Below are 23,766 nucleotides of genomic sequence, written 5' to 3' on the forward strand. Positions count from 1 at the left end.
TCCGAGCGCCTGCACTGTCAAGGGAACGGGCCTGGCCTCCCGGCGGAACAACGACGAGGACGGAGCGTGCGGTATAAAACACGAACCGGAACCCCCCAAACCCGCAGAGAAGCCCGAGTGGCGCCGAAGCCTCTGAGCCGCTTAAGGAAGCACCTGAACAAAAAAGGAACACTTCGTAAAACTTTATTGATTTATCACTTGATTAAAGCATGGAATATTATAACTATTGTACATTGTATTTTCATGTAGAAAACTTTACATAGTTTTTCATATTATATAATTTTGGTATTCTCCCAGAACTCTATACATCCATTGGCAAGGAGTAGTCTTTAAATTATTGATAGTAAATGCACTTAATACAGAGATACTAAAACTCAGGCATTTTAAATATGTGAAAACATACGTTTTAAACAAAGGTGCTGAACAAACTGAAGTCACAGATTAAAGCGAGATGCATTTTTGACAGTTACTATTTTTAATCTTTTTCCTGAATATTAAGACTGAGCTAAATAAAACCTGAGGGGGTTTTGGTTTTAGTAGTGGACATTGGTTTAGATTGTTCTGTTCACATTTAGAATGTGAGGTACCAGACATGGATAACAAACTGCTGTAAAAACAACCTTTTCCTGGACGGTAAGACACAACAGAAGCAACATGAAGGGAGTTTTTAATCACCACAAAAGGGAGGGTTTAGGGTTTTCCTCGTTAGCATCCTCTCCTCCTCCCCTTCCCTTGGGAGGCCTGAAATGACTCATAACAAAGCAATGGAGTCTGGAGGATTTCTGCCATAACAGGTGGGTGACCTGGACATCCCTCTGTTGCACAGCCCGTCCAAGGGGTGACTGCTCTGCCTCCCTCTACTGCACAGTCCTGCTCTCCACAGAGCCAGCTGTGAGGGCTGAGCTGAGCTGGCATGCAGGAACCAGCTGGCACCACTGCAGGAGCTATGCTGGGATGGAGGAACCAGCTGGCACCACTGCAGGGGCTGAGCTGAGCTGGGATGGGATGGAGGAACCAGCTGGCACCACTGCAGGGGCTATGCTGGGATGGAGGAACCAGCTGGCACCACTGCAGGGGCTGAGCTGAGCTGGCATGCAGGAACCAGCTGGCACCACTGCAGGGGCTATGCTGGGATGGAGGAACCAGCTGGCACCACTGCAGGGGCTATGCTGGGATGCAGGAACCAGCTGGCACCACTGCAGGGGCTATGCTGGGATGCAGGAACCAGCTGGCACCACTGCAGGGGCTGAGCTGAGCTGAGCTGGCATGCAGGAACCAGCTGGCACCACTGCAGGAGCTGTGCTGGGATGCAGGAACCAGCTGGCACCACTGCAGGGGCTGAGCTGAGCTGGGATGGAGGAACCAGCTGGCACCACTGCAGGAGCTATGCTGGGATGCAGGAACCAGCTGGCACCACTGCAGGGGCTATGCTGGGATGCAGGAACCAGCTGGCACCACTGCAGGAGCTATGCTGGGATGCAGGAACCAGCTGGCACCACTGCAGGGGCTGAGCTGTGCTGGGATGGAGGTGGGTTTGGCCCTTCCTGACTCTCTGAGGAAAACCCACGAGTGCTGTGGAGGAAGCTGAGCACCCCCTGATTATTTGATTATTGCTGTGCTGGGGACAGGGCCTGCAGGAACAGGACAGGGTTGGGCTCTGACAATGCAATTGCAGCCCAGGCCCCTTTCTCCTTCATGCTCTGCAGACCCTGAGATGGTTGGATATCACATGCCCAACTTCAGGGGTTTGTAACTGGTATAAATACAACAAAAGCTTTTCTTAAGGAGAACAGTCTCAGACCAAAGGCTGAAAGGAAGCATGGATTAAATATCTTTATCCAATGTGCAGAGAGAGACTACAAATGCTGCCCTTTACACTAAAGAAAGCCCATGAAGCAACTGTGAAGTCATTTAAGACCTCAAAATTGAGACTTTTTTCAAGACATGACTGTAGGGCTTTCAAACCTGCGACACATGCAGCTGGGCCAGGTGTGTCTGACGGGACATGAGGGAACACATTCCATGAGGCAATAACACATTCCAAATCTGAAAAATAATGGTTCAAATATTTTCCTTAGGACTACCTACAACCAGAAAAAAAAGAAATAGCATATTATTACAGATTTTAATAGAATTAAAATAAATACTTCATTTTCTGCAGTACCCAATGCAGTGACATTCCCAGGGAATGAGCAGCTACACGAGATGCAACACAAAAGGATATTTCAAATGCAGCAAGTTAAATACCAGCATTACTTATTTTTCAGTCTTCTCCTATTTTCATATATAGCCATTCACTCCCTTCTACTAAATAGCAGTGTATAGATTTAACCTAATGGGCATTTAAAAATCAAATAACCACAACTACCACTCTTCTTTGGTTAAAAATAAAAAGTGAAAATAAACTGTGAAAGCTTTGTCACTACTACTGACTGTAAAACCTTTCCCAAACAACGCTTACACAGGACAAACTGATGTATTGAGGAGCACCATAAAAACCCTTCGGGAAAAAGATCACAAAACACAAACGAAACAAACAACAACAACCAAAACCAACAACAACCAAAAACAAACAAAAAACCTCCAAGGACAGCACATTCCCAGCAGCTCAGAGCAGCATAACCAAAGACAACCTCACCCGAGGCCATCCTACCAGGAAACTCAACTTAAAAAAGAAAGTAATGTTATACACTTAGTTCCACTCAAGTAGGTAGGTTGGTGTTGCTGTTTGTTGGTTTGTTTTTTTCTTTCAATACTGTTAATATTTTGAGTTTGCTACTCTGGATAGCACAGCAGTTAATACTAGTTTGCATTATTTTAGGAAGTGGAACCTCTTATCTTGCCATACTTCCCTGGTTTAGAAAAGTTTTGAACTTGAAATTTAAAATTATTTCAAAGGCCAGGACAGCATCCTGTCATAGAAACATTGTCACAGAAATGTGATGCATTTCAAGGAAAGAAAATTCTCTTGGGCAAACAAAGCTATAGTGTCACGTCACATTTTGCTTCACAGCAAGCCTTCAAAGCACAGAATTGTGTTGTTACTTTAGAGCACGTGAATGAACTTGTTTAATTTTGCTAGAGCAGTTTTTTGGAAATTCAGGGTTTTTAGATGCCACTAGGAACTAAGAGTTGAGAACAAAACTCATTTGCACAAAATGACAAATCAGAACTTGCAGATCTGCAGTAAAAGGAGGCAAAGTTGTGTTAAGGATTGGACTTTTTGCTAATCAATCACCATTACTGCTAAATTATATTCAAGGGTCAAAAAGGTAGGTTTATTTCTTCTGAGCCTTGTTTTTGATGTTCCTGTGAATGCTCTATGATCTGCCAATATATGGAAGGAAAAGAAATGCCTTTTCATTTTCTTAAATTGCCTTTAACTCAAGCCTAATAAGCTAAAGGAGTAGATGCTCTTGGTGCTCCTGATGTAAAATCTTCCATAAAACTAAAGTCTCAGAAGATGCAGTACTGATATTAAAAAAAAAAAATTAAGTCATTTGCTACACAGGAGGAAAACCTTCTCCGAATATCCTCCAGGCTGTCCATCTCAACAGCCCAGTGCCCTGCCTGGCCTGGTCCAGGACACAAAGGAAAACCCAGAGGGATCTCGGGTGGTCACTGGCCACCACAGTCAAGTTTATTATGAACACTTGCCAACATCACAAGGCTACACAAATACAGTCATTAGTTCCAAGGGGCATAATGTCTGTGGAGATATCCAGCTGATTTATCAGCTCTAGCTGGGATGAAAGACTGAGCAGTGCATAAAAGACTAGAAGAGACATACTGGATCATACAAATGATTAGCACTGAAACAAAGAGACTTGCACATCTACTGTATAGACTCTGTAAGCAATAATTTAAATAAAACTGCTGACACTTCTGTAGGATGGACAGAACAGGATTATTTTCCTCGTTCCCAAATGCCATTGTGGTAAGAATAACTTGCTCCTGTGGTGATACACCAGGGTCCCTTTTTTTCCCCATCCACTTCAATCCATCTCTGGACACAGCTTTACGTACAGGCCGGTGCAACAGCCTCACCGGCAGCTACCAGGAAGGCAGGCTGGTGCCAGCTGTGCGCGCCTGCTCGCCCGTGGTGCAGATGTTGAACACCAGCCCGATGCGCAGGAAGAACTTGCGCAGCACCGCCCGCAGCTCGGGGATCAGGTCGAACTGCATGATCTCACACAGGTACGGGTAATACGCGGAAGCGTGCGCCCTGAACTAGCCAAGACACAGAAACAGGACGTCATTCTCAACTGCTAGAGCAAAATAAAAAATGTTGACACATTCATGGCTACAGCAACTTGTTACAACACCAGGTCTCACCCAAGCCCTCCCAACGGCACCGAGATCCGTGTTGTTTGCGGCAGTGGCGCACGCAGGGCGTGCTCTGGTGTTACTCCCTAAACAGAGCCAGGGTTTTGTGACTTCTCAGCCCAGAGGTAGTGCCAGAGTCTATTTGTAGCAACATGAATATTTGGTTTTCCTCTAAAGGGCCAAGATGGCCAAGGAAAGTGGAATTCCAATTTTACAGGCATGAAATTCAAATTCACCCTTACCATTCCTGTGCGGCTGTAATACAGCATAAGCCTCTCCCTTACTGCACACTCATTGTGCTTTTATGTGAAAAAGCACAATGTTCAGTAATTCTATCCGCATTCCCACACAACTGGGAATTGCATGGATGCAGCCTCATTTCCACAATGCAGAAGGCCTGCAGGCAGTGGAGCTGCCACTGCTGTATTGCAAGGAGAGAGCTCACTATGAGAATGGCCCACCTCCAGTCTGGATGGAAATAAAGACTGAACTCAGGCTGAAGCAGGAATGAAAAACATACTCAAAAGCAGACATGACTTCCAGCCCCTTCTTACCTTATCATCACTGATTTTTAGTGTTTTTGTTAAAAGCAACAGCAGGAGATTGGTCCAGGCTTCTCTGTGGCTTTCCGAGTTGACAGTAATAAAATACGCCAGGGCTTCACTGCACACACTGCAGAGATGGCACAGTTCACGAAACCATAAAGAAAACCCTTATAAAGTTTTTGATTACATGATCTGTTTGTCCTCTCAGTGTACTTTGTTTTCAAGCAAGATGCACTTCCATGGGAAAGTTCTCAATCACATGCAACAACTTTAACTACACAAATTTGCTTTTTCTGGTACAGGAATTTTTCCAGATGACTGAAATGAAATACTTTTCAAGTAACTGAACATAAATACTTGGTGAGAGAGAAGGAAAAGGAAAATTAATCTGCCTGATAAATATTTTGTAATTGAAGTGCTGTCACTTTCAACCTGCAAACATTATTTCCTAAACCTGACATTGGGACAGCTTAGGCAACAGCACCACGAGAGAGCTCTCCCTCCAAATTTGGACTGGTTTAAAAAAGATCTGGACAGCTCAACATCATACATTAAGGAAGAATTATTATTGTATTAATACATTTTTGGTCCCTGCTGCAGATTGTCAACACAAGGCACAAACTGTACCACTTACTATGGTTATTTTTAGGACACTCTTTTAAAAAAGTTAAAGAAGGGCTAAGCAGATTAACATGTCCATACTTGCTGGTAGATCAGAATCCATTGATTAGTACCAAGAGCAAGTTGGGAGATCTCCACATTTGATAAGAAACTAGTACTTTCAACTTTTATGTACCAACTCCATCAAGTATCTTTTTATATTAATTTATTTTCTACATTTGTTTAAATTCCAGGTGTACAGCAGCTTATACTGCACTCTTTTTCAATTATAGTGTATCCTATTATACCTCTATCACTGTGTACTCAGTGGGAAAGCTATTCAGACACCAGCACTTCCATAAAGAAAAGCCTATGTCAGGCAAGAAGCTGTCTAGGCAGATTGCTTCCTTACTGCTAAGTGAACTCAGAGTGCACAGTGGCCACATCCCCAGGCAGGGCAGGGCAGGGCAGGGCAGGGCAGGGCAGGGCTGTCCTACCTGAGCAGCCGCCGCTGGACCGCGTCCCAGGCCTCCCGCCGGCTCTCGTCCACATACATCCGGAACAGGATCCTCAGGCAGCATGCCAGGCTGCTGGTCTCTTGTTTTAGGAGATTGGGTTTTGATTTACCCTTGAACCCTAGAAATCAGTTCCACACAGGACAAGAGGGATCAATCCAAAGCTGGAATTACTAGCCAAAAATAAATTTTATCAATAATGTGTGCCCTAGTGACCAGTAATAATTTCTTGTCCAGACAGTATTTCCTCCTCCTTGATTTTGATTGAGTTATGATTTATTTATAAAGATACTTAACTACAGCAGTACCAGCTGTGCAGCTCTACTTTAACCAAAAAAACAGATAATTTAGCAAACAGAATTATTCAAGTCATCGGGAAGGAGACAAGCAATAAAAGCATGCAACTGTCCAATAAACTCTAGAGGTGATTGCCATGGCACATTGTTGTGTCATGATACTTCAAGTTAGAAGTGTAGTTCAGCATTTTTATCAAATAAAAATAAAAACCTCACCTGCTCTCCATAACACAGTTCGTTGCTCATAATTTGAATTAAAGGCTTTTGAAAATGAGTGAGACTCTTGCAGACAATCCAGTAACTTAAAAAGGTGATGTGAAGACATATATTTATACATTCCTTGGTCTTCTGTGTCAATGTGGATAACTGCATCCAATGTGTCTCGCTAAAGAACAGGGGGAGAGAGAGCAAGATGCTGTAAACTCCAGTAACTCTAATTCATTTATAGGTGCAATGCAGTATTAGTGCAGCACAACACAGCAGGGTGGTCCTGTCAAAGATCAGAGTTGTATTCTTCTTAGTGGGGTACTTAAGAAGAGAGAAGTTACGATCTATCCTAGTCATTGATAAGAAAATAAGAGTGAGGGAACAACTCCCTTATTGAAACATTGCAGTCACAGCAATACAGTACAGAACATTTCCTCTTCTCTACAAGCTAACTGGGAAGGTTTGTTAAATTCTAAAAACATGAAAATGAACAACAAAAACAGTGTGGGTTTAAATGTTGCCTAGTGTAGAAATTCCTCAGCTTTGGCTCATGCCAAATTTAATTAAATTGGTCAATATTTTTAGCTAATTTCACTAGGAATTTAACTATACCATTCCCAAAACACTACGTGAATGCACTAGCCAGAACTTCCAGCTTATAGCTTTATGAACAGCTAAGCCAGAGCTACTGTGCACCACTACCCAGAATCAGAACTTTCAGGGACAGGGACATCTCTGAAGCCAGCAGTGAATGAACTCTTGACCATTGACCTTGCTGAGGAGCTCAACCTCTGCAACACTTCCAGTGCAAATATCCAGAGACTGAGAAGAGCTTCAGCTGTGGCTAAATGAAGACGCTCAGTCTAATGAGCAGAAAGGAATGCTTTCCTACCAAACAAACAAAACCCATTTCTGATAGTACGTATTCATGATAAAACAACTATAATCTATTACATTTATAATAAAAAGTAAGGTAATAGAATACTACAACAGGCAGAGCACCAGGCAACACTGGAGGCAGATAAAAAAATCACAACTTAAAAGTAGTTTACACACGCATTCGGGGTAATGCTAAAAGTCAGGAGAAGACACTATTTTGTGAACATGTCAGAATGTTCCATAGTTTGTACTTTACTGTCACCACAAGGTTACAAGTAAGTCTGATGGTACCTGAGCTGCAGCCATGTGCTCAGCATCTTCCTTCTTGCTTGTTGCTGGATAGAACACTATGTTGTCAATGGTCTGTATCAACTCCAGCTGTACCACACACTTGATCAGGAGGCCAGCAAATAGTTTCTGGTCTAATGAAATGGAGCAACAGAAGTTTCAGAAGCAATTAATGATTATCCATTTACAGCAAGCTAGCAAAATATGACATTCCCCTTAATAATTTGATATTTAGTAATGCTGTGAATTATCTTCTAAAGAGAAAATCTCACTGCAAGACATAAACACAAATGGCAAAGACTTATCCCCCTGCCCCAAAACTTTCTGTAGAGAGCTACAGAAGTGAATTAAGTCTGGCTATAAAGGTGCATTGAAAAAGCTTGTATGTTTTCCTCACTTGTGTAAGGACCACCTTTCCAGCTCTCATCTGTTGGATTTGAATATTGGCTTTGTCCTCTTTCAGAAGCATTTTTATCCATGCTGCTTAAAGACTGGTGATCTAGGTCCAAATCCTAGAAGAGAGTGCAGAGCAATTCCAGCAATCCGAAACACTAACTCCCAACCAGCTATCACTTTTCAGAGAACTTCTCTATTCCTAGATTCAAAGGCTTTCTGCATCCATTCTTCACATCATTTTTACAGTAACACCAAACACAATCTACTATCAATTCCTTGACAAGTATATTGACTACAACAAATATTTCAAAAGCTAACCTAACACAAAACCCTTCAACTCAGTTTATCACCCTGAGTTAACTCTTACCAAGTGTTTTTCAGATGAATCTTCCTCCATTCCTACAGGCTTCCATGTCAGCAAGCTTCAAAGAGTTAAAGAAACAAAACAACAACAAAAAACATCAAACAAAAATCAAACAAAACAGAAAAAAAACCAAAAAAGGTAAATATTGTTGCTTTAGAATTGGGTATCAATATAAGAATTAAACTTATGAACTTACACATGAGGAATAGTTGTTTTGAAGATTTCTAGCATACAGTTGCATGTCTGGCCCCAGACTTCGGGGCTGAATTTCTGTCCATTGAGTATTACCAGGTTTTCTAGGCAGTTTGTACCTGATCGTGCCAACTGCTCATTATCTGTAAAAGAAATGTTCCATATTTATCAACTTGTACAATATCAAGGAAAAATTAAGTATTCCCTATTACTGCTCCATTAAAATTTTTTACCAATACTGTGAAATGCACAGTCTCAGCTCAAAGCCTACCTATACAATATGTTACAACAATATGAAGCTGAAGAACCTACTGAATAAAAAAAACACTTTCAAAATAGCCTTCATGAGATGGAAATACAAGTAGGGAAGACAAAAGACAGGGCAGAAGCAAAAGGGAAGCAGAGAGTGAGAAAAAGGAAGGAAAAGCAGCAATTGGAAGCTTATGATTTACTGCAAGATTGTCCCCCGATATTCCATGGTAGTAAGATGCAGGATTTCATGTGTAAGACTTGGAGCCAGAAAGAAAACATGTTCTTTACAAAGCTCTGTTTAGAAGTACTCATTGGCTGGGAGAAGGGGGAAGAAGCAGGTGCCAGCAAATAATAAAAAAGAAACAAATCAGAATGCATGCATGTATCTATACGTGTAAATAAAGGAGGTAATGTATCGCTGCAGTCAAACTACAAAAGCTTGTTGGCAGAAGGTTCAGAAGATTGACCCATTCTCCAAAAGGTTTTGCTGTGTCACAGTAACACCATGAGCCCCTTATGAACACAGTAACAAAAAAGTTGCTTAACTCAATAAAAAGATTGATGCTCAAATATTCAAGATACTGCATCAATCTACTACAACACATATTGTCCTAATGGGAACTTTTATTCTTCCAAAATTCAGTTAACCTTCCCCTTCTTAAGTAATGACCATTTAAAACTACATTTAATCAAAAGATATAGGTAAATAAGGTACCTTGTTTTACACACCAGTGTAACTGTGCAAGTATGTCAGGAAGAAGGATCTCGTGCAAAGCTTCATAGAACTGTGTGAACACATCACAGATGGCATAAAGGGCGTGGTTGCACGTCGTGGTCATCCACTCTGATTTCTGGGACAGAAAATGAAAAGTCTTTGGTTTTATGGGGATTCTTCCATGATTACAACACTTGGCTTATACATAGCTGGTCAACAAAAGACACAGCTCTGAGGAGAGGAGAACTCAGAACTAAAGCCTCATGACCACAGATGTCTTATCAGAAGCACTCAGCTGACCACATGAACACTGGTCAGAAAACTGTACATGTTCATAACAGTGGGAGAACATTCTTGAAAATAATCAGATGGACACACACACAGGTCACTGGACTGCGGAAAGTTTCATTCATGCCACAGAATTTGAAGGAATACAGAATGTGTTTAGCTAAGTCTGGGGCAGTATGGAGTGGCCATATCTGATGTCAATAGAAACTGCTGACTCAGATGTGCAAGTTCTTAAAAAGTCAAATCTAGGGAATGCTTGCTTTTTGGGGGTTTTTTTTTGGTTTTACCTCCGTTTGTTGCTCAGGGAGTTTCATATTATCAAAAATCCGAAACACAATTCTAAACAGGTCTTGCCACCAGTGCTTTTCAAAGGTATGCCCGTAACTCTTCATGATTTCAAACATCACTGTTAAGCCTCTATAAACAAATCCAAACAAGCATAGGAACAGATGTTAAAATGTGTTTCTGTGATATCTTCATTGCATGAATTAAAAGAAAAAAGGAAAAAAAGACAAGCATTATTACCTTGTACGAACATCTAACTTGCAACGATTGATGATACAAGAAAGTTCAAACAAAATAGGAAACCATCCTCTGACCCACACTCTGTCCCCAGGAGCCACATTCATGTCATCACTTGTGTATTCTCTTAATACCTTGAAGATCAGTAAGAAAATAAAATTTATAGAATTATCTTAAAAATCTTTATACGTAACAAATTTAGATACTACCAGTGGTACAGAGAAACTTGGAAAGTTAGCTTAGTTCATACTGTAACACTCCAATTCTGCAAAATACAAGCACAACTCTGAAATTAATTATTTGCAAAAATACAAGAAAATAATATATGGAAATAAATACTTCAATCTGTTTTTACTTCAGTCCAGGTAAAGGCCTTACAAGTTGCTGAGGTTTGGACTTCTTAGAAAGCTACTTTAATAGTGACAGACAACTGTTACATCAATACACATAAAAAGGAAATCTAAAATTGGGAGAAAGCAGTTCTACAAGTCTCTGGTACACAATGTGGCGTGCACTGGAGACATGCTCCCCTCAGCCAGTGATTATTACATTCAGTATTCACACAACAGACTGATGGAGAAGAATACAAATTTTAACCAACTGCACTAGACATAACTAGGGTGACAGAACAGGAAGCACTGCTTTCCAAGTCATCTTAACACCACAACAAAAAAAAAACAGACAAAAAAGCCCCCACACAAAACAAAAAACCCCAAAAACTATTTGGTTCAGTTATTTCCCATTTGGACTTACAAGACTTAACATTACTTAACTAGCCCTAGTTTACTGCTTACATAATACCAAAATTTCTCCTTAATCCAAATAAGCTTTGAAAACAAACACTTGCAATTGAAGTTTGAGTATGAAAGCTCTTTCTTAGTAATTGATCTCCATTTAACACTAGAAGAGAGTATGAAAATGCAGCAGGGGTACAATTCAAATATACCTGTGGTCTTTCTGAGACATATTTTGCACAATAGCGAATAAGCCTGATGGCTTCCATGCTGGTGTCTGGGAAGGCAACATTACAGGCAAACTCAGAGAGGCATTTTACTGCATCTTGAAATGAGTCAATTGCTGCTGGAAAATGCTGCTGAAAAATATTTGCTGTAAAGAACAAACAAATACACTTTTAAAAAATTACTGATATTAAAATCCATAGATAAACTGCATCAATCTAGGCACGTCACCCATGGCATATGCTATAGAACAGACAAACACAAAAGAGCCAGATCTTCTACATTAAATATGGTTCTTTGCCCTCTCCTGCATTCTTCCCTATCCCACCTCACCAACCACATTCCTGAGTTGTACAGCAGCATAGCTGTATCTAGTTTGTCCTATCCATAGCATTCCGGAGACTTAAAGGGTATGACTCAGCTGCAGAGCTTAAACAGTGTGGCTGCAAGGTTGTGTGTTTATTTGCCTGGAAATACAAAAGCCTTATTCAGATGAGCCTTTTGAAGCCAGCTCAGAGCAGACAGGCCAATTTGGGTGCATGCATCTGTCAAGCATTACTTACTAACTATGTGTGCTGTAGTCTGAAAGGCCAGCTCTACGATATTCCCATCATGGTCTGATGCTGCTTGATGAAAGACAGCAAAAATATTTTTCCAGCCAGAACGAATGTTACCCGCTTGAGAGTTCACCATCTGAGCAATACAGCGGATCACCATGTCTCGAATAGTCGGAGATCTTAAGAAAAAGAAAGAAGAGAAAGGAATGCAAGACTACTTTACACTAGCACAAAGTAACTCCCCCACTTCCCTGTACATGACCATGACCCATACCAAGTGACATCCTTAAGTGGGACTAAAGCTAAAGCAGAAATTGCAGTGCCTCACACCTGTTTTTCTTCATAATATGCTCAAAAGGCCTTAGGAAGTCTTTCTGGAAGCGGAAGTTGGCTAACTCTCCCTTCTCAAGAAATTTCATTGACAGCTGCCTTAATGAGTCTACAGCAAAGATGGCAACATCTTCATTAGGGTTACACCCAACCTAGAAGAAAAGCATATTTTCAAACACTTATCAATTAATGTGTCATTTATATGAGTAACAAATTCGTCACTCAAGTTCCATCTCAGCCCACTAAACACTGCTAGCACATTCTAGAATTCTGATGCTTGGGAAAGAAGGGGTTCTTGTTCAAGGGGGCTTTGTGTCATTTCATCCATCTAAACAGACCCATGGATTTTGAATGCTTCAAGCAAATTGTAATAGCCAGCTAGATGCTAAAACTAAAACACAGTACAATAAAATAAATTGAATCTTTAGTTAAAAATCTCATCCTAACATGATTCAATTTCCCAAGGAAAACAACTGTTGTTCAAGGATCACTTGTGTACATTTCAGAGGAAAACTAACTTGGCATTTTATCTGAAGGAAAAGACAAAGAAAAATTACAAAAATACCAAATTATATAATGAAGATTATATAATTAAAGATCATTCCTATAAACATTTATATTTGTACACTTCAGATTTTTAAGTAGGTGCTTCTTTTAGGTGCCTCGAATGGAATTTTTTTCAATATCAGAATTCAAGCCACTAACAACACAGAAAGCTGATTAAAGAAGTCCCACTATTTATGCATATTGTGTAACGTTAGTTTAAAGAGTACCTTATTGAAGTGATCTCCAATCACATGCCAAATCCTCGACCACTGCAGCCTGATGCGGTTCATGTTGTAATAGGAGATCTCCACGATCTTCTGCAGGCTGAACATGCGCGGGTGGTGCGGCGACGCCAGCTCGTCCATGGACACAGCGCACAGCCACCGCACAAAGTCCACTGCACGGGAGAAGCCTGCTGTGAGCCAGGCTGCTCCCGTGCCAGGGGCCCTGGAACCCACCATACGCACCTATGGCATTCCCGTCCAGCCTCGTGGAGCCCGTGAATATCCTACAACAAATACAGGAGTTGGAGTTTCAGCTGCACATCCGCAAGAATCCGTTAGAGCTCAGAGCTGCAGCAAAAGGCCAGCACATCTGGACATACTTCACAGCCCTCCATGCCATGAACTCTGCACCTCTTGTATTCTTGCTCCTTGGCAGCAGTACATGCATCTCTCCTTAGTCTAAGCATCCTCTTTCCTGCACCAAGTCACAGTCTACCATGCTCCTACCCCACTGCAGCAACAGGCACAGGCTCACAAGTTTACCCAGGCCAAGTTAAACTGGAACACTCATTTGGGTGACAGCGTGTTAAATTTCATGGGGACAATAAAGAGACAGGAAGCTCTGCTACAAGACTTTACTGGTTATCAGCCACCTTTGATCTTTATATCCCCTAAGAATATGGTCAGCTGTGGCGGTCAAAACAGACAGGAGAAAGACTATGGATGCGCTCTTGTCCCTTTTTGCCCTTCAGCTGTTTGATCTTGAGAGGAGTTCAGACTGCTGATAGTGGTCCATATAGAACACTGATAAAGCAGAGAACATTCCCAAATGTCCTGGACTTTGATGTGGTACGAGACATGTTCATGGTTAGAATAAACATTGCAAGTCTGAATATATGGTTGTGCAGACTTGCACCATTGCACCAGTAGTCACTAAGAACTCCCATTCCAACACATAGTTTAGGAGAGAAGGATGTCCTTAGACAACATTTCAGCAGGGCAGATGACAAAGATGATGACTGAGGTAAGAGTGCAGAGGTGACACTGTCAGTACCTGTCTACTGCTACCACCACACTCTGCGAGCTGGTCTCTCCCACAGACTCCTGGATGCTCGCCATGTGCCGTTTGTCAGCCCCACTCCCAACGAGGTTCCCTGCCATAAATTCATTAAAAAACAGTATTTGCCATTAGGAAATAATGACTTTATATTGACTCCAACATCAAGCAAGTAGACAAAGAGAAGTGACTACTGCTTCTAGCTACCATGTAATTTATATGGAGCAGAAAGTGCCTTTGCCAGATTATTACACAGCTAAACATCATATTTATTAGATTAAGGTGATATGATATTGTTAATAAAATTGGAACAGATAAAATACTATTTTAAAAGATGAACTCTAAGTTAGCTACAAATAGTTAATGCTGAACACAGTTCTGTATTCATTGTAATCACCATTATAGCATCCATTCCAAAGTTGTAAAAAATTAATTTGTATCCTTAATGGTTTTACAAAAATTAATCCAACTTGCCTTGTCCCTCCAATTTAAGACAAAAATCTAAGATTTGTTTCTTGTACACACTGCAGAAACAATACAAACTGGAACAGAAAACCCAACATGTAAAGATAAGAAATTCCTTTGGAAAACTAATTGAAACATCTATTAATTCCTAAAAATAAATGGCTTTTCTTTTCATTAATTCTTTTAACAAAACCATGAGTTCGTACAGCAAAACAGTTTTGACAACAACATATTCCAACAAATAATGTGGAGTAGTTATTAAATAGCTTAACCCAATTCTAAAGTTACAACAGATTTGGTAATTATAAACACATATCGGAATACACAATTTCATTAATCCAACATAGCTTTCCCTGGAAGCAAGTAAATATATTCAAGTATGTTATAATACTGAGGATTCTTTAACATCCTTACTGCACTTGTATGTGCATCTTCGTGAAGTTTGGGATTAATAATCTTACCGAATCCCAGGCTCATAAACTCTTCTCCTGCAGACGCATAACTCTTAATGCTGCCTTCCTTCTCACGCCCAGAGCCAGACAAATACCGCGTTTTCACGCCAGTTCCTATGAGCTGTGCCAGCTCCAGCTGGCTAATACATTTCAAGATCTGAAACCAAAAGAAATTTAACATTGTGTTTCTGCACACCACCATCTTTTTATTCTTAACATATATTTGTATTTAATATTTATGACCTTTCTAGGTTCTCCAACCTTTCAAGCAGCTTTGGCTGTTATAAGAGCTTTGATGGAGCTAAAACATTACTAATAAAACTGAAAATTAAGTTGATTGCATTCAATACTATCAGCCACCATAAATCATTCCAATACAAGAATAAAATAAACAGTGCTCCAAAATCTAACTTGGATCTCTAACTACTAAAGGATACCTTTTCATTATTTTTACACCATTAACTTTCAAGACTATAAACAAATTGGAGCTGATCTTCTAGAGACTTCATTGTCCTAGAGATGAAAAGACTGAAACATTGCAGCTATCACCACTTGAGTAACAACATTCCAGCCTAGAGCGTTTAAATGCCAAAGCTGCACTTGCCTCCTTCTTCCTCTCCCACAGCCACATCCCCTGGCTGGCACAAGCACTCAGGAGAGTGTGCTGTGAGCCAGGTGTGAGGCATCTGTCAGCTCTAGCACATTTTGGCTCATATCATGCAGTCCATGACTAGAGCCAGAGAATATAATGCAGCAGCACAGATTTAGAGCTGATAAAATTGCTCCTGGAAAATAGGCATTAAGAACATGCGTATAATCCTGATAGCTCATTTTCACTAATCATCCACCAAAGTATTTTAGCCCTAATTTTTCATGTGCTTATGATGTAAATGTTGCCAAACATTGCACAGACAAGTCTGAACCTGTAAGCTAGAATATTTTTGTTTCCATGAATAAGGATACAATAGTTTATATGAGAAATTTTCTGAAGCCAAATGAGATTTTTTAATATAATTTAAATCCTATATCAAATGCAGCCATAAAAATTACAATATTGTCACACAGTTTCCACAGGGTCTTCAAAAAAAAAATGCAGTGCATTATTTTTATCTACATATTAGAAAAAAACCCACACAAACTTAACAATATAATGCACTTTCTTCACATTTTTGAGCAAGTTCTGAGAGCTGATAGTAGATGAAAAAATACGACACCATGTTCACTATTTAAACTAATAAAGATTTACCTCATGCCAAGAATTGCCAAGATAGTTGCCATCTGTGTGAGCAACTGTAATGAGTGTCTTAATGGTATCAATGTTCTTCTGTTTCATTTCTGTAATGCTGGAACTGGCAGTCAACAAGGAAAAACGAGCAAGGGCCTGTACATAAGCGTCTCGTTCAAGCTACAAGAGAGAGAAACAAGCACAAAAATCAAGTCCCCAAAGAACCAGAGAAAGCAACTTGCCTACAAATTTTTCTTCTATGGATAGCTGGCACTGTCAGAGCACTTTCCAGCTGAACAAGAGTAGGATGCCAGTCAGTAAACACTCTTAATAGAAGATTCAGCAAGAAAAGCAGAGTTGAAGAAATGCTTGATTACATCAAGACCTTTTACCATTTCAAGGAAGCAGATGAGACACTTCATCATGTATAAGCTGTTTGTAATTCTTCACCTGCCTCCCAGAGCCCACATGGCCCTCAGCGAGTCCCAGGCTAAGTCTGGCACCAACCTGCATTCCAAAGATACAGGCTATTCTGATGGCACAGCGTATTCCTTCCAAACACAGCGACGCAACTTCTGGGTCATCACAGTTCTGCAAGCCAACACTGTAAGCTGCCAGCAGTGGAGTCCAGACAAGCTACACAGAGGAAGAAACTAAATTCAGAGGTCTCTTACAGCTTTAGCCCAAAACACTGGTTACTGAAGCCAAATATATCCAAAGAATCCATGTGTTCCATTAGCAAACTTTTCAAAGTAATTTTCCACTTTTTTTCCCATGCTTTAAACTCTTCACAACAAAGACACAGTGAGAACCTGACACTCACTTTGAACATGGGTCTGACGTGATCCAGGTGAGTGGCACTGGTGAAAGGTGCCTTTGCATGGCTCACTGCCTCCATGAGGGCTTTGGCTGTCTTTGCCATTTGTTCCATTTCCAAGTTGTACAACAACCTCCGCTGCTTCTCATTAGCTACACCTAAGGGGAACACCACACACAGACATTGCTTGCTTTTCTCACAAGAGCATATTCCTTCTCTTCACACTGAGCATCACAAAATGTTAAATAAAGGTATTGCAAATAAAATCTAAAGACAGAAATCTTGCAAAATCTTAGAGGTCAGGAGGCTGCCCCAAGATGCAAGCAAGGAAATCCAGCACTAAAAACCATACCTAAACTTAAGACTTTATTCTGTGCAAAATAACTAATTCAGCCCTTTACTATATAACACATGCTATTATATAATTGCTCCACGTTAGAGGTGCATACTCTATTAAGTCATTCTGCCTGTAAAAGTGGATGGAAAACCCTATGTCTTCTTAAGCTCACATCCCCAAAACAAAACAAGTCCTCACCACAATGGTAAATAAATGAATAACTTAGTGCTTCTTTACCCTTATACTACAGGGTGCAACTTCCATTTTCAAGCAAATTAATTTTGTTCCTATTTTGATTGAGAAAACCTGCAAACAGCATAAAAATACTGGGAAAACCACTATGCTGAAGATTCAGAATTCACAAATTTGAATTAAATTAGTACCAGCTATTCTGAGTAAAAGTAGGGTACAGCTAGGGATACTGGTTTCTACTGCATGCTACACAAAGAAGCCCTCATTTGGTCTGTATAAGGAGAAGTGACTACAGATTATGACAAACTCTCCAATCTCTCTGGTTTTCAAACACTATCATAAGGACTATGACACCTCCCAGCCACTGAACTATGGAGGAAGACAAAAAACCAGCCCAAATCAAGCCCTCGCTCATAGTCTAGCACACAAAAACAAGTTAATTTCAAAGTAATTTTCCTCTGGAGTTACTCCTCACACTCCTGTTTAAAAACCCCAAGAGATCTGGTTTCTAGTGCTGCTCTGCAGTGGTGCCAGAGGCACCTACACAGCTCCTCCCACCACAGAAGCGAGTGTTAAATTGTAACTGAGCCGGTTTGGTTCCATATACCTCTATCAACCATTCCAAATGTACTTTAGGTATTGCCCCAAGACATTTTCACAAGGACTCTGCACACCACTGTGCCATCCCTTAGCTCCTGCCACAGTTCAAGAGCACTGTGGTTTCCCAGTTTCTAGTTCCTTCTTACTTGGTTTACTACACTTGGTTGCAATTGCATATTCTTTTGTCTCTTTCATCGCAATCTTCTTTCCTTCTATTTCTTCATAGATTGTGGATAAATACTCTTCTGGCAGGTCTTTACTGTCATTGATTCCTCGATTCATTTTAATGTATTGCTCCTTTGTCATTTTATTTTTTACCTGTAAGAAGGAATAAGTTGGATGTCAGATTTTGAATGCAAGCTCCAGGGACCTTTGTAGTCCTGTAAGTCTGGATTTTTTAAACTTTTACCTGTGGACTGTGCAAGTCTGTAGTCAGCATTATAATGGAGTATGCCAAAACATAGGCAGTGTCTGCACTAGCAAATAGTGTTTGCCTGAGGGAGGAAAAAACAAAACAGGTTTATAGACTCCCAATTCCTCAATCCATTAGCTCTAGTTCCATATGCAAGAAAAATACCCAGAAGTGCTATGGACTCAACCAAAGAGCCAACAAAGCCTGAAGCTAACCATTAGAAATGCATCAAACCCCAAGCAGTTTAAAACACTAATAAAAAGGGTGGGGAAGTGCATCATCTTTGCAATATTGAAAACTAGACTGAGATTTTCAAGTACATTCCCTACCGAATACCCAAAGAACAGTAATGTATAATATTAAAAAAGTTAAATGACTTATTTTTTACTCACAGAGTTTCATAAAGATTGATATAAAACCAACCCACTGACACACCAACTGGACTAAGGAAAGGGAACTAATTAAGCCTGACTAAACTTCAGTGTTGATTGCACTAGGAACAACAGCAGCTTTGCCTATTTGGTATTAAATAGCACATAGACATTTTGTTCCACATCTAACAGGCAAGCAACAGCACTGTAACATGCTATTAGTTGTTTTTGTCATGATTTTTTTTAATTCTAGCCATTTCTACTGCTTAATACATTGACTGATCTACATTTGTCTAAAATTGTCTCTGTATTAGCTGTTCGATTTTAATGTACTTAGGGCTTTCCTTTCCCAGTAATTCCTTTCAGCAAGTACTTGGGATTTAAAGAAATGACAGCATCAGTATCCTTCCTATCCAATATCAGCAGCAAGATCTCCTCCTCACGCAAGCCTGCAAAAGTTCCTGGCCTGGTATGGGCTTAATCAGTCCCCTGCCCCTAAGAGCCACACAACAGCACAGCCACGGAATGTTCTTTGGGCACTGATCTGATAGAAAGGGTTTGAATTACCGTTGGTTGCATTCAATATATCTAGCAGCAAACTTCTCCATTAATCTATCAATCTTCTGGGCTTCACCTGGCAGACGGAAACCTTCCAGAAATATACGCAGAGCAGAGACAAAGTCTTTTCCACAGAAATCAAGCTGGTCTACATAGGCATACATCACTTCCTTGTTAAACTTGCTGCTTTCCCCAAGAAATTCCCCTACTTGAGTCTAAAAAACACAAGAGACAGTTATTACTGTGCAATCCAGGTGCCAGCTCTGCAAGAGGGTTTCTATGCCAAGAGCTGCACAGCTGCCAGCTCTGTAAATGTGACACGCTGCCGCGTGGGCAGAGCAGCCCAGGGAGGGACAGGGGTCCCAGATATGCCTCCTCAGTCTGCATATTCCTGCCTCCTCACTGCCAAAGGCAAGATCTGCATTACTGCAGTGCCAAGGAAAGCTGAACTGTGCCCAGCTGCACACGCAGCAAAGAAGGCTTTGCCACTGCAGCACACGATCCTCCCTTGCTGGCAAGGGACTGCCAGCAACTGACACTGCTCTTTTTCCCTCCAGCCTCCAGGAACAGACAAAATGCACATTCCATTGATGGGGAACCCTCCAGCACTTCACTATAACATAGTACTTGCTGTCCCAGGCTTCTCAGTAAACAGCAGGTAGCTGTAGCATTAGGTGTGTCCATGAGGAGCCTTGCAAATTCATTTCTCTAAGATATGAACTCCGGAGCAGGGGCACAGAGCAACCAGGGGCAGGGCCAAAGGTACAGGGGCAAAGGTACAAATGTGCTGCATGTAATCTTACAGAGCAGAGGCGTTCCTCTTGGTGCAAGAATTGTGCCAGGTCCTCTGTTGTAGTGCCAAGCATTCCCTGCTCCTGTAGATACTGTATTCCTCTCTTCGGCTTTTTATTAAACCTATTCAGACAAAAACATGGGGAAACTGACATACAATTAAAAATATAACAGCCTATAAAATTTGAGTTTTACAGAGTCCTCATAAATCAAAGATTCTGTGCTGTAGCTCCATATCTTTTCTTTCTAGTTAGGAAAAAAGTTAAAGAATGTGCAACAAATCTATTACTTGTATCACACCATAGGCTCCACCTCATAAGGTACACTGAGTTGCTGATAACCTTACAAGTTATTGCTGAAAAACCCCAAAACTCACCTTTTTGAACATGAAAAATTTTACAGTCTACATGAAATGTTAAAAATGTTGCTGTTCAAGATTTTTCTCTAGTATTTACAGACATGCAGACCTTCAAATAAATGAAAGAGAAGTAAAGCATAGCTGCACAATGATTTAATTCTTCCAACTCTATTTCAATAAAGGACAACAAATCATATAAGAGCTGCAAGACAACTGTGATCCTCAAACCAACTTCTCTCTAGACATACACACTCTTGTGGAGCTGAGCCAGTAGAAAGGAAAGCTAGAAAGAAAAAAAAGGAGGAAAGAAAACCCCTTCCACTCCACCCAGAATTTTATGAAACTCCTTTTAACTACAACAGCCTCCAGCACTGGTTTTTCACAACAGCAGGCAACAGTCTTCAGCATTAACATCAATTTATAAGTGTCCCTGCAGGTGTGACTGTGAGACCATAAGAAACAATACATTTTATTTAAAGTGAACTTTTGTTTTCCTGTCATACTGGGCTTACAGTTCTATCCCATGTTCAATTATTTCCTTTTGTTGCTTGATGACTTCAAATTGCTCTGGATCATCTGGGACAGCAGTCTGGGTACCAACACTTCCGACTCCTGATGATACAGTGGAGTCCAAGGAACTGACACTACTCCGTCTCCCTCCAGTGTCCAGGCATTTACCTTCAGCCATTTCCTGTTCAGATGGTTTATATGAACCTATTTACAAACAAGGTGAGACTTAACTTATCCTTGTTCAGTCAAGAGCTTTTAGTTACAGAACTTAACTTTTAAGCGAAATCTACAAGTTAACATTCTTATTTTACCATGTATACTTTTTGGCAGGCTGCACTATACTACATGAAGATGCTCTATTGATGGAAGTCTAAAATAATCCAACAAAAGGCAGAAAACCAGCAGCATCTATGGAGAAATTCCAGTACGTCAACTTAGTAACTCCAAGACTGGTCACATGTCTTGCTCTACATCATGAGATGTAGGAGACAAGGGGCTGGCTAAATCTCATCCACAGAACCTGGTTATTCAAAACAGACACTTGGAGAATCAGTTACTGCAACAGCACTAACAGCTGTTTGTAAAACACCTCGCTTGTGTAAACAAATTGTTAAGGTACAAACCTGGCACTCACACTTCTGAATAGCTTCTAAACAGTGAACAAACACAAGAATGAACTGATTAAATAAAACAGTCTCTCCATACAGAAGCAATCTTACCCAAGCTAGTCTGATGATTGGGGTTCACATAAAGGTCTTTGCTCCATTCTACCATACATTTTAAAATAGAAACCAAACATTCAAGTCCTTTTTTCCTCAGGCTTAGTTCCTAAAACACAAAGAAGAATAATAAAATAAAAAAAGAAAAATCAAACCAACAAACCATGCTGAGCCCATGCTGAACAGTCTCTACAGTAGTCTCTCTCTAAGGACTGGAAAAGTGCAATGTTAAAAATAAAATGGTTATGGTGGAGATATAGCATAAAGTCTGTGTAAAGCAAACCCCACAGACGGTACCACTAGTGTATGAGTTTCAGAAAGACAGAAGTTAAACTGAGGAAGAGGAAGGCTCATTTGGCTCTCTCTCCCTTGCCAGTCAAACTAAAGAGACCAGAAGCAGCCTGGTCTCACAGTGCAAACAGGCAGCAAAATCACCGAGTAATTAATGGCACTGCTTCAGCATCCAATTGCAAATTATTAAACTAATAAAAAGTAAGTAACATCAGTAAGTTACAGAAAACATGAACTTCTGGAAGTATCTGTAACAATGCAAAGATAGCACTGTTTATGAAACAATAGTACCTTATCTTCAAAGCTGTTTTCCTTACCTGTAAAGGTGTCATTCCCAATTCATGCCCACTTCGTCCCTGTGCAATTTTGGATAAATCATTTACAAGACGTTCAAATATATTAGCAGCATTTAAATCACAATCATAGTTTACATAAATATCCACTACACACTGGGCATCTGAAAAGAAAAGGAAATGGAATTATTAGGATTCTGTGCAATAAATTTTTAAAAGGAATCAGCCAGCTGGAGCAGGCACTGCAGATGAATACAGACATTTAACCCAAGCACTCTAGGATCAAATTCAAATTTTCATACTTAAACATGATATGTGACATTTCTTTTCAAAATAATTTTCATCTGCTGCCAGAAGAAGTGATTCTTTTACACAGTGAAAATACCTGCACAAATCCTAGTTAAAGTCTGAATCACCATCCACTTGTGTTCAAAGGAACTTGAAGAAGTCTCTAGAATATTCAGGAAGATCTCTTTGAAGAACACCTGCAAAATAAATACGATGAAGGACTTGATGATCTGAAACTTATTAGAACCACATCAAATGTACAGATTAATTTCTGTTCAGTAATTTCTCTTCAAGAGTAATATTTCATGTATATTAGAATTTGGATACAATAGTAATGTATTAGTTTAGTAAGCAAACCAAACTAAAAATTAAAATGGAAGTTATAGCTGTCTTTTTAATTTGAGAACAGTATTTTGAGAACCAGAGCATATGCAACTTATAGAATAAAAGTCTCACCTCAATCTGCATTTTTAAATGGGTCTTAAAATTTGAAAGCAGTGTGAGGAAGATGGCAAGAGAGAGCTCAAACACATCAGGAACAGAAGAGACTCCATTTTTAGATAATGCTACACAAAGATATTGCTTGATTGCATTGATGAACATTTCATGTGTCCTGAAAACCAGACCAGCATTCTGCAGCACTGAGAGAAGCAGCTGGAGAGACACAACCTTGGAACGCAATTCATGTGATCTAGAAAAAATTCAACATTAAATGTATTTCTATATTTTCTTAGTATATACTTGCATTCAACATTTGCATTGTAGCATTTCTTCTACATCAGGAAGAAATGACAGTATTTTGATTCATTTAAATGCAGGAGGCAAGAGGGTGGAAATCAGCCAAGTGAATTTTGAACTTCTACCATCCAAATTTCAAATTTTTTCAGTAATATCAACACCTTAGACTAGCCTAATAAATGCAGCTCAGTGCTTCTTAAGCACTTCCCCACTCTCCCACCAAAAGCTTCACAAATACTATAGTCAAGGCCACCCCAACTGGTAAGATTAATAAGCCTATTATACAAAAA

General features: G+C 40.2%; 1 protein-coding gene across 4 annotated transcripts in view; it reads right to left on the reverse strand.

Moving 5' to 3' along the window:
• Positions 1-166: 166 nt before the first annotated feature.
• The window catches only part of ARFGEF2 (ARF guanine nucleotide exchange factor 2), a 34,505-nt gene continuing 10,905 nt past the window's right edge, over positions 167-23,766 (reverse strand). For 2 of the 4 annotated variants that reach the window (XM_074553819.1, XM_074553817.1), the window contains exons 10-39: positions 23,195-23,429; positions 22,836-22,935; positions 22,475-22,614; positions 21,867-21,975; positions 21,150-21,351; positions 20,291-20,402; positions 19,497-19,702; positions 18,556-18,640; positions 18,293-18,464; positions 17,024-17,175; positions 16,708-16,836; positions 16,222-16,380; positions 14,985-15,132; positions 14,056-14,155; positions 13,245-13,285; positions 13,005-13,174; positions 12,232-12,383; positions 11,908-12,080; positions 11,332-11,492; positions 10,389-10,519; positions 10,151-10,280; positions 9,576-9,711; positions 8,613-8,751; positions 8,420-8,474; positions 8,054-8,168; positions 7,660-7,790; positions 6,499-6,667; positions 5,969-6,107; positions 4,881-4,998; positions 167-4,230 (exon numbers count right to left, since the gene is read on the reverse strand). In XM_074553819.1, the coding sequence (XP_074409920.1) occupies positions 4,054-4,230; positions 4,881-4,998; positions 5,969-6,107; positions 6,499-6,667; positions 7,660-7,790; positions 8,054-8,168; positions 8,420-8,474; positions 8,613-8,751; positions 9,576-9,711; positions 10,151-10,280; positions 10,389-10,519; positions 11,332-11,492; positions 11,908-12,080; positions 12,232-12,383; positions 13,005-13,174; positions 13,245-13,285; positions 14,056-14,155; positions 14,985-15,132; positions 16,222-16,380; positions 16,708-16,836; positions 17,024-17,175; positions 18,293-18,464; positions 18,556-18,640; positions 19,497-19,702; positions 20,291-20,402; positions 21,150-21,351; positions 21,867-21,975; positions 22,475-22,614; positions 22,836-22,935; positions 23,195-23,429 (4,186 nt within the window). In that variant the 3' untranslated portion in view covers positions 167-4,053. The remainder of the gene's footprint in view (positions 4,231-4,880; positions 4,999-5,968; positions 6,108-6,498; positions 6,668-7,659; positions 7,791-8,053; positions 8,169-8,419; positions 8,475-8,612; positions 8,752-9,575; positions 9,712-10,150; positions 10,281-10,388; positions 10,520-11,331; positions 11,493-11,907; positions 12,081-12,231; positions 12,384-13,004; positions 13,175-13,244; positions 13,286-14,055; positions 14,156-14,984; positions 15,133-16,221; positions 16,381-16,707; positions 16,837-17,023; positions 17,176-18,292; positions 18,465-18,555; positions 18,641-19,496; positions 19,703-20,290; positions 20,403-21,149; positions 21,352-21,866; positions 21,976-22,474; positions 22,615-22,835; positions 22,936-23,194; positions 23,430-23,766) is intronic. The other 2 variants (XM_074553818.1, XM_074553821.1) reach the window with 2 other exon arrangements.

Source organism: Zonotrichia albicollis, chromosome 17, assembly GCF_047830755.1.
Source record: "Zonotrichia albicollis isolate bZonAlb1 chromosome 17, bZonAlb1.hap1, whole genome shotgun sequence".
Classification (NCBI taxonomy): domain Eukaryota; kingdom Metazoa; phylum Chordata; class Aves; order Passeriformes; family Passerellidae; genus Zonotrichia; species Zonotrichia albicollis.